Source organism: Dicentrarchus labrax, unplaced genomic scaffold (genome assembly GCF_905237075.1).
Source record: "Dicentrarchus labrax unplaced genomic scaffold, dlabrax2021, whole genome shotgun sequence".
Taxonomy (NCBI): Eukaryota; Metazoa; Chordata; class Actinopteri; family Moronidae; genus Dicentrarchus; species Dicentrarchus labrax.
This window is the reverse complement of record NW_026136721.1, coordinates 20,657,127-20,672,621: the sequence shown is the minus strand read 5'-3', so window position 1 is coordinate 20,672,621 and position 15,495 is coordinate 20,657,127. Positions and strand designations below refer to the sequence as shown.

Genomic DNA, 15,495 nt, shown 5'->3' with positions numbered 1-15,495 from the left:
ATGTTATATTTAATTTAACATTAGTCTACATAAAACAGAGACAAACAGCAATGTTTTACATTAAAGTATCAGGAGACAGCAAATGTTTGCCATTTTTGATTGTTTAATTATTTACCTATTTACTCACTACAGTTCATAAATAATCAAACTTATTGTCCCCACCGCCCCAAAAACATCAACATCAATCGATTAATCATCTGTTTCTGCAAAAGTAAAATGGTTCATTGACGAATTTTGCTCATCTTTTGTAATGCCAATTTTTTAATTTGAAGGTAACTACCTACATTTCCGGTGTTATTCTCTCCTTCACTGGCTACTTGACGCAGTTTCAATAGTAAACTTCAGGCGGCCCTGCTGTACTGTGTGTGTGTGTGTGTGTGTGTGTGTGTGTGTGTCTTGTTTGTTGAATGGCGCAGGCGTTATGCACAACGCACCACAACTCATGACCTCTCAGTTAAATTGGTCACTTACCGTGGATAAAATACAGCAGATGATTCGTAAAGTCTAACATTGCCATTAAGTACGCTGAACTTCAAGATGTAAACTGCTGAAATATTACAAGTCTTCAGTAAGACAAACCAGTTCGGGCCTTTATCAACAAGCATCAGCCTGACTGTTGAGCAATGCAGGGGAGTCACGTACCCAGGCACATTTAATCATGTCCAAACCAGATCAACTCCACTTGTGTTTGCAAACCTAAAAGGGCGGTATTGTTATTTGTGCTGTAAGGCCTTTTCTGTGAGTTTGAGACAGAGTAAATCATGTTGGAGCAAGAGAAAAACTACAGCTGCGAGGCAATGATGCAACAGACCTGCCAAAACTGCAGTGTGAAAGAGGGTTTTTATTGGTGCTTGGCAAAACATAGTCCCTGACACCGCAGTAGCACGCCCTAAACAATACACTGGGTTTTTACAGATAGTTTCATCTAGAATTAAACACATGGTGAACTGTGGATCGTTATTCAAATAAAGATATTCAACTAAAATTCTGGACTAGCCTAGCCTTCAGCCCTTAGTAGTGAGGGGGGAAATGTATCATGTAAGAGATTATTGATTACATAATGACCATTAAGAAAGACACCTCAGAGGAGATATTTCAAAAAGCAAATGTAGTGTAGCATAATGTCAACCTGAGAGAAAAATATAAAAAATTTCGAAGATTAGGCCATTACTTTTGTAAAATATAAAAAAAACTGAATCAAACAGGAACTCAGGAACTCGGGAACTGCAGCCTGTTGAATCAAATGACACACAGTTATCTGTTACATATTTAAAATAAAATATTCAAAATAAACTATCATCTATTATCTTAACAGTAACATTGTCACTTAAACATAAAAAAGTCTTCCAAAAACTAGAAGTAACAGAGCGAAACAGGATCAAATTCTGTAGAGATTTGTGGCCACGCTGATTTTAGCACACATACCACCTACCTCAAAGGTTCATGAGCTCAGACTCAATACTTATCATGGATATTGACGGTTCTAGTGGTAACCTGGGTACTTTAAAGGTGGCGTTGGGCCGGATCATTGCGTGCCCACAACCTGTGGAACTCCTTAACAAAGGGTTGCACCAGTTTTGGCTCCTCAGTGATGAGGATGTTCTCCATGTTGCCCTGCACTGCTTGCAGCGTCCAGTTGAGGGAGCCCGTGATGAGAAGCCGGCTGTCCACCACTGCAAACTTGTGATGCATATACACAGAGCCCACGTCGCACCGCACACAGATCCCTGCGGAGGAGACAGTAGAAAGGAAGGAGGGTGGAGATTATTCTTCAATGCCTCAGAGATGTGTGATCTTCTCTAGTATTCTTCCCACCAATTCTGGTTTGTGCACAAAGAATATCAATGGGATGGGAATGTGGACTTAATACTACAAAAGGTGCTTTGTGTGAATGTAACTGTTGAAAAGTATGTAAGGATCATGAATGAATATTCCCGCACTTTAGTCCTAGGAGCTCCTCTAAGAAAGAAAAAAATATTGTCTTAATGGACCGACCTAACCTGAGTTGTAAGATAGAAGGGTAAACAAATCTAAATGCATTTAAACTTCTGCACTTTTACTATTCAACCCCACTTTAACACCCTCATCAAAAGCTTTCAACACTCAGCACTTAACGTTTAAGGTCACATAAATGTTTTTATCCTGATCTTAAGACACTTATTAATTTCTCTTATCCAGTGTGAACAGAAAAATTGTATTGCACAATAAATCTGACCGTTGTGAAACACAAAACCTGACAAACTATTTGAAACCTTGGCCTTTATATTTATTTCACCTGTCTGGTTTAGTACAAATGTATATTTATTAGGATCACTTTTTGTTTTACGAATAACAAAATAATAATAATGCCAAGCTATAAATAACATAATTTTTTACTAAAACTGCTATCAGATGTGAATGTACTCTTATTGATGGCAACTGGTGAAACAAAAATAAAATCTACTTCACTAAATAACTGCAGCAGCTATTTTACATAAACCAAATATAAACACATTTAATATTATTCATTCTAATACAGTATATGGCACGAATACATTTATTTTCTTCTTTTTTAATTATCCTTTTACAGATCCTCTTCTGTTGTATAGAATGGGAAGCAGCTTAGACAGAATTATTACTTTGGTAAGGTTAAGTGCATGCCCTTTTTAAAAAAAAAAAAAAAATTGAAAAACAATTACCAGAAATGTGTTTTCAGGAGAACATTTTTTGAGCATTTCTCTTCCAAGCACAGGGTGAACATGTCCCCTTCTTGACCCCCTAATTGCTCTGTGTAAATACTTTTTTGGCTTTTTAAAATATACTCAGCTCAACGTGAAGATGGCCAGAAATGACGGGAAAGAGTAAATGCAACTGGCAATTAAAGGTCGATGTGTTTCCACTTTTGACCGTGACCAGTTTTGACAGTCCAGAGCATGTGCCTTTAAGATAATTTCCTCTGCCCTTTCCGACCGAGCCAGTGTGCATCAGTGAATATCTTCCTTATGAGGGAAACATAAGGGAGAAGGGAGGGAAACAAACTCTGGACTATTACAACCAGGGACGGTGAAACAATGTGCTTACGTGCAACTCACATTCAGCTATTTGAGAATAAACGGTGTCTGCAGGATGCAGTATGAAAACCGGAGTTGATTGTCCCTTGCGCCAAAGTCGTTCTATTGAGGTTTGCAGTCCATACACTTGGAAACACTTTGCCTAATGAAATTTGCTGCCAGGTTGCCAATTTCTTACTTACTTAATTCTTACTTAACCATATGCAGCGGCAGTAATTTATTAAATGCAGAGGGCTGAGGGGGAGTGAGACAGTGTGCGTGTGACACGTGACACAAAATCTTTCAGAGCTTTAAGAGCATGATTACTCTGACTCATAGGAGGGCTTGTAGTGGCAACCTCCACTAACCCAGACAGCTCCTATCATCTCTCTATTCACCACTAAGGAACCCAGTGGGACTTACCGACAATGACTCTGGTAGTCCAAGAACACAGAATGAGCACCTTTTGTTGAGTAAGACCAGAGTCATCCTTCCCGTATTTCAAGTGAAATTTGTCGATGATAATGATCCTGTAGAGGCTGGCGTGACTTTATTTTAACAAACTATATCTCTATAAGGACTAAATATGTCCCCTTGGCCTGTATTTGTGTTTTGTTTTGGCATAAACATGCTTCATCACACTGACTGTTATATTAACACAGCATGAAGACATAAATGGATCTCTTTCCCTTACCGGCCTTGCGGAGGACCCCTATCTGGGAGCCGGTGATGGCCACATAGTCCTTGTCAGAGAGGACTCGGATGGTGACGCCCCTGCTATGCAGTGCTAGTACAGCCCTGCTCAGGTCCATGTTGGAGAAGGCAAAGACACACAAGTCCAGAGAGGAGGAAGCAGACAGGATGTATTGGAGAAGAAGGGAGAAAGAAGTTTCTACGCCATGAGGCAACGGGCAGAGACACGAACTGGAAGAGCAGAAAACAAAAGAAAATTCCTACTTATTGTATCATTTATTGGTCTTCCTTGGGCTATACTAGTTAATGTGTTTTCAGATTATATATTTCACCTCTAATCCAGGTTGCCCACAAAGTGAGGAAACCAACTCTCAGGATACAAGAGCTCTATTTAGCAACAAATGCTGTGGACAGTTTTTAAGCTACAAAAATACATAATAATATATCATAACCCCAGTAGTCTTGTTCGTACTTACTTTAAATTTGGTTTTCTCTGTGTAATTTTATGTGAAAAATGTATTCAGTGGATAAAAGAATAGTCCTGTCAAGTGAAAAACAATTGGGATGAAGAATGGTAAATGCACTGCCTAAATCCACTTACTGAAAGCATTTACAGCAGGGGCTTTGAATATTTGCATTAGTGGCCATTATCACAACACACTTGACAGTGATACAGACAAAATCATATATAGCTTCCTTTTATTCAATAAAGCGATTATGTTTCACTTACTGAGGTAAAGAGGGAGTGAAGATGTGCTCCACGCAGGCCATCTCCGAGGGAAAGAAGAGGACCTCATTGAGGATTCTTCCAGGCCTGAGGCGGCGAAGGAGCCAGCCAAGCAGCTCCACACTGATAGAGAGGGCCACCACACCCAGGCCGACCACCTTCACCGTCCACATCACTGACTTTTACTACTGAACAAAATAATGTTAAAGAAAATGTAGGGTAATGCAAACTTTGTAATCTTTATACAAGATCATAAAATGTTTTTGGGAGTTTTGTCTTACATGATTATGGACATTTTCATACAAGACTCATAAATTATGATTATCTGTTTTGCATGTGTGTTTTGTGCCATTTAAGCAACTAATGTTCTCAATTTTGAGGATTTGTTGCTTTTCTCGAGACGAAAAACATAATTTAGATCCATTATGTCCTAAAATACAGAATAATTTATAACTGCATAAAATCCCTTCTAAATGTTGTTATAATCCCGTCCCACAAGTAAACATATAGTTTATTTTATTTTATGAGGCTTAGAAATTGTGTACTTAATCATTTAGCAACATATAATTAACATTTTATTTATTATATATTTCATTTATTTTCAGTGCTGGACTGTAACTAAGAAGTAAATTAAAATTTTGAGGTACTTGTATATTTGTTTAATTGATGCTACTTTATACTTATAATCCATTAGTTATATTTTGGAGGCAAATATTGTCATTCTATTAGCATTTATCTTAACAGCTTTAACTACCATCTGCTTCACAGAGTCAGATTGTTAATACTAAATACAATCAACCAATGAATTATAGTAGGTAACAGTTACATTAAAGTAGGTTAAATTAGCTCTACCTAACAAAAACTACTTACAGCTAAGCTAACACGGTGTTTTCTTCATCGTCACTGGCAACAAGGTGTTGGTGATTTGTAACGTTATCAGACCATATCAACACTAAACACTGAGTAAAGAAGACGACAAACGCCATTAGAACCAAGCTTACTGCGTAAGATGTGTAAAGAGTTAACAACTTAACATTTCCAGCATGTTGGCCATCCTGTCAAAACATCAAACACGAGAGTATTTAGAGGAAACACACCTTAGCTTCTGTCGCCACCACGCGGGAATATTACCAATGGTCGTCGGACGCTGTTTCGTCACTGCCAATCAGTTTAACTGACAGGTCAGTGAGCCAATGGCTGGCCGAGAAGTTCAGACGCTCTCCTCCAATCAGATAACACGAACAGTCACTAGTGCCGGTCGGGTCTTGTGAAAGCCTTTTCCTCATAACAGCAACGTGTATTTTCTACACACAAAGGTAAACTTCTGCTAGATAACAGTAAACAATCGCGACATGTTTAATATCTACGGCAAGTTGAGGGACAAACAAATGTGTTTTCTTCCCAGAGTTCATTTTAACTCGTCTTTTTTTTTTATCGTGAGGCGATTATGTTGTACTGGAGATCAACAACAAATATGCTAACGTTAGCCTGCTAACGTTAACTTTGGTTGCCAACCGTATGGGGCAACGGCTGCTCACTGGAGTAGTTTTGTAGTCCGGTGTTCACACATATTTAGTCTTTGGTGGTATTCAACCATCTCCTTTGTTGAATCTGACTTGTGTTTGTCTCTTTAATCACAGACCTCGTTTAGTTTGTGTACAATGGGACGCCGCAAGTCCAAAAGAAAGCCCCCTCCTAAGAAGAAGATGACGGGAGATCTGGACTCTCAGTTCACCTGTCCCTTCTGCAACCACGAGAAATCATGTGATGTTAAAATGTACGTAAAGTTTCACCAAGTACATATCCTAAGAACATCAAGTTGTATTTGGTGACTTCTGAGGTGATTGTTGTCAACTTTTCTTTTGATTTTTCTTTATTTGTCAACAGGGAGAGGAGCAGAAATACTGGGATAATATCTTGCACAGTCTGCTTGGAGGAGTTCCAGACCCCCATTACCTGTATCCTTATTCACACATGAATTTTAGATAACCTCACCACTTCCTCTTTCTCATACAGTAACACAATAATTTCAACAACGTCTATATAAATACAGGTCAATGACAACAAGTGTGTAATCGGCCTTTTCTGACACACAACCAGTTGCAACTGGGCAGGCTCCACACACACAGCCAACCCGTTATTCAGTCTCCTCCTGCTCGCTCCAATCACCTGTACTGTGTTTTAATTCAGCTGAATTCACAATTTCATTCATTTATGTATGTTTCTGTTTCTCTTGTCTGACACCTAAACACATAGAGAATAGGGATTTAAATGTAGAAATACTACCTGCTAATCAGCAGTAATTTACAAGCTGCTGCGCTTCGGTCCTGGCAAAATCATAGTTTTATGATCACAGCGTCCTCTTAACGATGATTGGTCAGCCCCCATGAGCCCGAGCAGACACCACCCACGGTGCCGATTCACTAGGGGTGCTTTTTATTATGCTAACTTGTGCTTCCTCCTGTCCTCTCTCCTCCTGTGACCCTGAAATCATTCCTCCTCCACCATCATGGAGGACCTTCCAATTCCTTAAATGCACCTTGTGGAGAGGGGAGGCCTCTGAAGGACTTTAAAGCAAGGAAACATAGGTGTATTTTATGTGAAAGGAAGTAGTGTTTATTTGGCATGATTAAGTACTATTTGAAAATATTCAACAAAATTCAGTCATTTATTCACATTTTATTCTTGCTTTACCTTACTTTACTTTGTAAAGTTGTTTTTATTTTACAATACAACCGACATACAGACATTTGGTTCAGTGGAAGTTTGTACCAGTCGGTTTGACAGCTTTAACTTTACTTAGGACTGGCTATGAACCCAAGGATTTCTCATTTGGCAGCTTCAGCTCCTCTGCCCTTACGTCTCTTCCTCGTATCTCTCGCACACATCCTTGTTGGGAGGAGCTAAGACACGAAGAAAGGAAGTGAGTAAGGGAAGCGGGGGGACAGGTTAGCATAATGAAAAGCACTCAATGGGCGGGACTGGATTGTCATCTAGCTTATATGTAATGCCTGTTACAATGTGATGTAATATTGTAATGGAAGAAAAGGCTGAATACAAATGAGGTGTGTCAGGCAGTGCAGGAGCAGTGTTTTCTATGGGAGACTCTCTTTTGGTTTAGACTTAAGGTTTTATCACTTGTCAGACCTTTTTACAGGCACAAAAAAAAAAAAACGATATAACCCATTAAAGCACAGGGAAAACTCTCAAAAGCATAATATGACCTAAAGTTCAACCACTACATCCCCCATAAGGCTTTGACAGCCCTTCATTGTCTGAGACTCATAGAAATTATTGCTGTTTGAATCTAACAAAGCAATCGTTTGAGTTAATGCAGCGCTCAAAATTGACTCGCTTCAGCATTTTAAGAGAGACATGTGAAAGAAATACATTGGTTCTTGGAGGATAGTGACACAGGAACTTGATTTTACTCATGATGAATGATGTATAAATTCAGAATGACATTACTGCTTGAGAATTGCTGCCTGGCCTCAGCATAATAAGCAAACAAGACATTACTCTGGGAGTCGCATTATTTTTTTTCTGTTCTGCAACTTTTATCCTTAATCCATTGCTCTTCAGATCTATCAGAGCCAGTTGATGTGTACAGTGATTGGATAGATGCCTGTGAAGCAGCCAATCAGTAGCCCTCATGGAGCTGATGCCCCTCAGGAACGGGATGAGGATGTGGCTGGTGGTCCTGGGCCCACTACAATCAAGCTGGCCAGAGGACGTTTATAAGACCTTTTTTAATATTCATAGGTTTCCATATGGTCACTTGAGCTTTACAGCTGTGTGAACGGCAGTTTCACTTATGAGGTCTTCAGCACAAAGCGTCTCTGAAGCGTTCCTGTTGTCTTATGATTTCTTGTTATTCTGTGTAAGCCACAACTCTGAGATGTATTACCTAATTTGTGATATTCTTCTGCTTTCTGTTTTCAACATCTGTTTTCTTTTTTTATTCTTTTGGATGGTTCTCAAATATCCTTTAGATGCAGTGAAACCTTTAAGTAGTAGTTGTTGTGTTCTGCTTTAACTGCTATCTATTGTTAGCTGTACAAATATAATTTTATACAAGAGGCATGTAGTGTAAGATAAGGGGCTCCAATATTGGCATTTTTAATGTGAAATCAATAGAAAGTTAAATCTTTTTGGTTAGCATAATGAGAAACAGACATGTGAATATATGGATTTTGACAGAAACGGGTTGAAAACAGAGAACAGTGGGTTTTCTACACACACGCTCTCTACAATACACTTGACACCAGCAGCAGGACCTACATTTCCAGGTAGGCTGCATTAACAGACTTTACAGAGAAGGTAGGAGTGAACTTCTTGGTTGAATGTTTCACTGTGATGTTACGGGTTGTGTTCACAGTAATAATATTTACCCACAGCTCTCCTCATTAAGAAAGTTGTGTCACAATGTTAGGTCATTCCACTGGAGAGAGGAATGAAGCTTAGCTGCTACGTTCAAAAGTTTTAAAGTTTTCATTTAAGTTTAAAATCATTCTTTTTTTTCCTTCAGTTGATTGTATGTTTTTAGCTTACATGTTCCAGAGAGAAAAGTTTTACAGTACAAAATCAAAGTACAAATTGTTTGTTATGAAGTGCATATGTACAGAATCTTGTAATCACTTGTCTGGAAATCAGGCATTGCTATTGGGTGCTGTTTTCCAATGCAACAGCCATCAGTGTTGGCTATAATAGTCTAAAACCAAACTGTTTTTTTTAAACATGAATTCGGTAAGTGTGATCTTGGAAATAAAGAAGCAATAAGTGTTGGTTGGTTTTCTTTTTATTATATAATAAAGTAACTGCGCTGTTGTTTTATGTATGAGAGACAAGGTGTATTATTTATTACACAAAGAATTCCAGTTGAATCAGTAAGCACAAGTTTAAAAACTTGATACACACTGTATTTTTTATTATCTTTTAGTGATCAAGATGATTTTGTTGACTGACCTTGGTTTGGTTTAGTTGAATGTAATAATTCTATTTTTATTTATTTTTTGACCAGGGAATAGGAAACCAAAGATAGTGGTCAGATCTTACAGGACATAAACATGCTGTACATCTGGTGACTAATGGAGGGACAAGCTCAGAATTACAGTTTGAATTTACATGAACTGTCAAAGAAATTGAGATTTAACAAAGAAAATGGTTTAAAAAAAACATCCATGAATTCTTCTACAGGTGTTGGATAATAAGCTTACATTACTATGCCTGGTGCTGAGTATAATGTATATTTAATAGGAAAAGTTCAATAGGGCAAAAAAACAGACTATTTCTTCCAAATTAGAGTTTTTATTTTAGTTTGTACTGTTCCTATTTTGATTCATCATTATACACGGGTGTAGTCAGCCATGAAAAACATGCTTTTTGGTTGAAAGAAAACAGTACAATGGGAAGCCTTCAGGTAGTGAATGAATGGGGAAACAGCAAAAACACATTGCATTAATTACAGCACTTAAACTCAAAGGTGTCAAAGACATTGGCAGTGCCAGTTTCAAAGTAAAATGTCTCTGTGAACAGCTTCTGATCTACTCTCCTGTGGCATCTGTGACCGTGACACATTTCTAGGAGTCCAGTATCCATTCATCCCCACAGAGCACAGGATGTAGCAGATCACAAATGAAAGAAGACACAGTGTAGCGAGGCTATGCACCAGGCAGGGCTGAGTGATAATAGATGAGATGTGGAGTGCCTGCCTGGGCTCTCCACCCAGGAAGAGTGTGTCCATGCATGCGCGCACTGCACTGTGTATTGCGTTTGATGATGGACCCCAGCTGGAGAAGTATTGCCGACGCCTTATGAAACATGCTGGAGGATGATTACAATGGAGAATGATTATCACTTAGTCTCTCATCTGTCTCTGCACGTCCCCTCCCACTCCCTCCCCCTCTCTTCTATTTCTCGCTCCTTCTTTCTCCTCTCCCATTCAGCACGTGAGGTCAAGTGTCACTCCGTCTCCGTTGTCAAGGCTGCCAATCACCCACACAGTGAGTGCGAGGCAACTGTTGCCAAGGAAACAGAGCGATTCGGTTGCTAGGCACCTGGAGCTGTGCTCACAATAGTCATTTTGTTGCTTAGAAGCACACACACATGCATTCACAAATACACACAAAACCACAGAAATGGCTTTGCCCAATCAACAAGTTTACACAACGTCAGTGTGAAATTCGTATAAATTACAATTACATACTGTGCTAATAAATAAGAGATTTGCTTACGCAGTAGTAAGAAGTCATGGAATAGTAAATGATAAGAGTGTAATGTATCATGGGCACATTTGCAAACAGATGCTAATATATTGCTGAATTTGCAATGCAATGTTGATTTTCTAATTTATAATACTTAGCAATAATGCTAATGTACCAAAAATGTAATTCAGGATGTTTTATTCCAACACCTTTGCTACCTGATTAATCAGCATGCCCTGACGTCCAAGAATTCTTCAGACCCACACCTCAACTTGATCAATAAAAGACATAAACATCCATCATTCTGACTAAAAATAGTTACCCATAAAATCAATCAGTCCCTTATTTCCCCACTGGCACATGGACCCAGTGAACCTAGCTGCAATGTTCATTCATATATGTGGGATCTATCTGTATGTTTGTTTTCATAAAATCGATCAATCCCGCATTTCCCTACTGGCATGTAGATCACGTGAACCCTCGTGCAGTTTATATACGTATATATGTGTGTGTGGGTCTGAGTTTCCATCATGACAGCCAGTCAGATGAGCCGAATGCTGAAATGTCAGCAACGGGTGCAAGCCTTGACATGTCCTCATGTGTTACTGTCTCCTGTTGCTGCTACAGGCATCAAACTCTCACACATTTTTAGCATGAGCCGGGGAGTCAAAAATAGGAGTGCAAGAGTAGTTGGTAGTGGAGCAGGATGATGGTTATGCACAGTTATAATGTACCATCCCGTGGCCTCGCAGTCATTTACGTCCGAGGACCCACAAAAAAAAATTTTTTGGCACCAATTTTTGCAAACTTCAGATTTCTGCTCAGTGTGAGGAAAATGTTTGGTGCAGAGTGTGAAGGGCTATGAAAGACACTCATCAACTGATAAGATTATAGGCTCACTTGTGTGCACGACTGACTGACAAGGGTATGTAATCAAGAAGGTTTGGAATTAACGTCTGAGTCTGAAGACTTTTGTGTTAAGCTCCCTGAACTAATGCCTGGGGGTTTAGCTTAGTGGTGTGCTGCGAGTCTTCCCCACCAGCGCCTTCTGCAGGAGAGGCTGAATCTGGCCAGCGAAACAAACTAATTTCCTCCACAGGTGTAAAGAGTGACATGGTTGATAAACCTACGATGATAAAACCTTTTCAGTGGCTGGATTTGATTTGGCTAGCCCTGATTGCGTTCTATTTAAAAACGTTTCTGATTGAACAAAATAAGCCCTTTCCCCATAAAAAGCCACCTCTTGGTGCTTAATTAAAAACCACCCCATGTCTGTGTCACCTCCTCAGCTTGGCTATACATTTATATGTGTCTGCCTGGTCTCTGCCATTGTACTCTACTGAATAGAGTTCTGCTTTTGGTCCCTTGTAGATGATAAAGCTTCCACTCGACTACGCGTATTCTCAAGCAATAACATCCACATCTGTATTATCAACCCAAGAATACCCGTGGTCGAGACCGGAGCAAAGAGGCCCACCTCCTCCCCTTCCATTCCTTTCTCTCTCCTCTCAGCTCTGGAGCTCATTCTCCTTTTCTGCGTGCACCCCCTCAGCTCCTGCAATCCTGAATGAGATTGCAGTGTGGAAGGGGGAGAGGTCCGTGTGGAGGCAAATCTTTAAGGACAGCACCTAGGATAAAAGAGACAAAAAGAGATCATATGAAATGAAACAGCGTTACTCCGAGGTTATAATATACATCTCATGCATGCTACAAGTCACATCTTAGGCTCATTGTTAGACTAGTAAGCAGATTGTAAGCTTTACGCAGTAGCCACACATGTACACACACAGGAGGCTTGCTATGCATCTATACCTAAGCTGCACCAAGTAAACAGATTGTCACTGCCAACAGCTAGTCCCTTTGCTCTCCCTGGTATCAAGCAACCATTTAGCCAAGCGCTGAGGGAGAGGGGAGGCTCACCAATTATCAAATAGGTGTCAGTGTGTGTTACACTGCACTGAGGGGAGAGACTGATTACCAAACAGATGTTCAGCCCTCACCTCCATCCCCTCCCTCCTAACCTCATGTCTTTCTACATTCCATTCCCCCCACCCCCCCATCTCTGTCTACCTATCTTTGTCTTCTCTCCTCTTCTCTCTACTCCTTGGTATGTCCCCCATCTCCTCCCCCACACACTCTTTTCTCTTTTCCTTGGTCTGTCCCATGGAGAATAAGCCTGACTCTTCCCTATCCACACTTGCCAATTAGAGACTCAGTCGTTGTCAATCAACAGCTGAGGTGGAGAGAACAAGAGAGAATGAGAGTCATTGGGAAAAGAGGAAGTGTGTGTGTGTGTGTGTGTGTGTGGGGGGGGGGGTACGAGGAAGGTGGGGGAGGTGCATCAGCACCACAGACAGCTCCCCCTGGAAAACTCAGGCTAGTTCACAAACATGACTTGACTGTCTCTCTCACTCTTTCTCTTTTTTTACTTCTTCTCATTTGTTCCCTCCCTTAACCTTTCTTCTCTAATCACTGTCATCCCTCCATCTTCTTTCCCGCTCTTGTCCTGCGTTTACCCCTTTGCCCCTTTCTCCCCTACTTTCTCATCCTCAGCTCAGCTTGTTTATCCATTCAGACACATGCATAAACCATACATCCTCCTCTGTATCCCTTCAACCATCAAAGCTGCCTCACCACCAAAACCAGACAGTCCCGGAAAGTTCCCATTTGCCGCTGACAATCCTCTCACCTCACTCACACCTGTGATAGTCTACATCCTAACCCGCTGTCATTGCAAGGAAAGTGCCAAAAACTAGCTGGAGCCATCACGTCGAGAAGATCTTGACACTCGTCTCCCTCATTACCTATACTCTTCTAGTCCTCTCTCCTCATCTCTCCCTCTCTCTCCTTGCATTTTGCCTCTTCCTCCATCCCAACTGTCCATGTCTGGGCTGCTGCTGCTGATGACAACTCAAGTGGACGTGTCTTCTGTTCTCACCAAGAGCTGTGAAGAGATGTACGTAGGTGTCAGAGATCTGGTGTAAAAATACACCCTGCTGCTGCCCTCTTCACTACACAGGACCGTTCTGTGTCTGCTCTGTGTCACTGGAATGTCTCCGTCTAATTTGAAGACATGCTTCAGTGTAGTTTTAGCTGTGTGTGTGTGTGTGTGTGTGTGCGTGCAGGGTTTGGCTGTGCTATCGACTCTCACATACAATGGGTGTGCCTGCAGGAGCAGTTGTGAATGTATGGACTGGGCCTATTTTTTGTCACCCGAGTTTTACTTTTCCACCTATTTACAACTATACCTTTATTACCAATGATAGCTGTATAGCTTGAAGAAGAACTTTATTTCATGTCGAAAGACATCTGGTTTGCATTTATAAGAAAATCCATTTCCTGAATTGACTTGATTGAAAGTGGACTGGCTCCAGCTGGAGGGCCTAATGAAAGGCAATCGGTCTGTGTTTCATATTTATGTCTGACGCAACAGACTTCATCAATCCTTTAATGTACCTGGTGTTTCAGATAGGATGCAGAATCACTAGTGGCTGTGCCAGAGGCAAAGACAAGACAGACTTGAGACAGAGACAGAGACTGAGCGGACGGCGGGCTGCAGCTTGCACATTACTGCTTAATTGCTTGGAACTAAAGGCGCTGTTATGAGGATGTTAATGCTTATGCCTGCAACAGCAAATCTTTCCAGTCATTTTGGATACACTGTAAAGTCTAATAGTCACTACCCAGACAAAAATAAATAAATAAATAAATGACCCGACAGACTGTATTGCAACAGATTCAGCCTAGAGTGCAGAATAAGAAACTACCCCTACTGTGCCTGTGGCCAAACTTTCAGTGACAAGCTTAACAGAGACACTCTGGTTTTCTTAATCTTGCTGGGCCCAAATGCATATAGGCTCCAGTTGGCCTACTAGCCCAGATAACCAGACAACCAACACACCACTGTAAAATTGCAGATAGCCAGCACCTGTCTTCTACGTGACAGGCTTGGATATCAAGCTTTCTTTGTTGTTGTAAATACATCCGCTTCCACTCACAAGGAGAACCCAGTTCAGAGTGGCAAGCGTGGATTGAATCGTTAACCCCTTGCAGGGATGTGTGAAAGAGATTTTTTTTTAAACCATCTTTGTCTTTTATCTAACAGGCTACAAAGGAGGAAGACGCGCTGACACGCTGTTGGTTAGATATTAAGCTGCGTGCAGGTGCAATTCTCATCAAGTCATCTCATAGGTAACTTGGGAGAGATGCTGATGGGACCAACCTGTTTAGTTATCAAATCATAAAGCGTGCCAGCGAGAAATTGATCGGGCGTTAATCCCATGCCATGCAATGCTACAACCCGGCTCCCGAAAGCTTAAATCTACAAGTCTTGTTTTCTCCACTCCAGGGATTATCAACAAATATCTCTAAATATAAGGACAGTGTAAAGTGATGGGACACCGAGCAACGCCGCGCTGTAAAATGTGTCAAAAAAAAAAACCACGACCCTAAAACGCTTTTCATGGTTAAATAACAACGAAAGATATTGAACTTACCGCTGCGTCCACCTTTATGTCAGCTCCCATGAAGAAGCCGCTCCATATGCCATACATTGTATCCATGCTGAAGTGTGAGAATAGGCTATACTGTGCAGGGAAACGCCCCCCCTCCTCCTCCTCCCTGCTATCCCTTTCTCTCCTGTGCGCTTCTCCTCCTGCTTGTGGGGGAATCACATAACCACTCCTTGTTTTTTCCATTCTCACCGAGGGAGGGATGGAGTGATGGAGCCTGATGCAGCAGCATCAGCATCCCGTGCAACTCAGCTGCAACCTCTCACCTCTCCTCCTCCTCCTCCTCCTCCTCCTGCTCACTATTTCTCTCTTGTCCATGTCTCTCTTCGTCC

General features: G+C 40.9%; 2 protein-coding genes across 4 annotated transcripts; one reads left to right on the top strand and one right to left on the bottom strand.

Moving 5' to 3' along the window:
- Positions 1-821: 821 nt before the first annotated feature.
- Positions 822-5,635, bottom strand: pld6 (phospholipase D family, member 6). Of its 3 annotated transcripts, none has more exons than XM_051383890.1 (4): positions 5,547-5,635; positions 4,453-4,637; positions 3,724-3,953; positions 822-1,727 (listed from the first exon to the last, which is right to left on the bottom strand). In XM_051383890.1, the coding sequence occupies exons 2-4, from the start codon at positions 4,620-4,622 to the stop codon at positions 1,504-1,506; spliced, it is 624 nt and encodes a 207-aa protein (XP_051239850.1). In that variant the 5' UTR covers positions 4,623-4,637; positions 5,547-5,635; the 3' UTR covers positions 822-1,503. The 3 variants fall into 3 exon arrangements, with proteins under 3 accessions (XP_051239850.1, XP_051239852.1, XP_051239853.1); XM_051383892.1 differs by having other exon boundaries at positions 4,453-4,634; positions 5,547-5,620; XM_051383893.1 differs by lacking the exon at positions 5,547-5,635 and adding an exon at positions 5,451-5,471.
- Positions 5,636-5,664: 29 nt separating this feature from the next.
- LOC127354171 (transcription elongation factor 1 homolog) lies at positions 5,665-9,233 on the top strand. Its single transcript, XM_051383897.1, has 4 exons — positions 5,665-5,765; positions 6,090-6,226; positions 6,337-6,407; positions 8,032-9,233. Exons 2-4 carry the CDS (start codon positions 6,111-6,113, stop codon positions 8,094-8,096), a joined length of 252 nt encoding a protein of 83 aa, XP_051239857.1. The 5' UTR covers positions 5,665-5,765; positions 6,090-6,110; the 3' UTR covers positions 8,097-9,233.
- Positions 9,234-15,495: the final 6,262 nt, after the last annotated feature.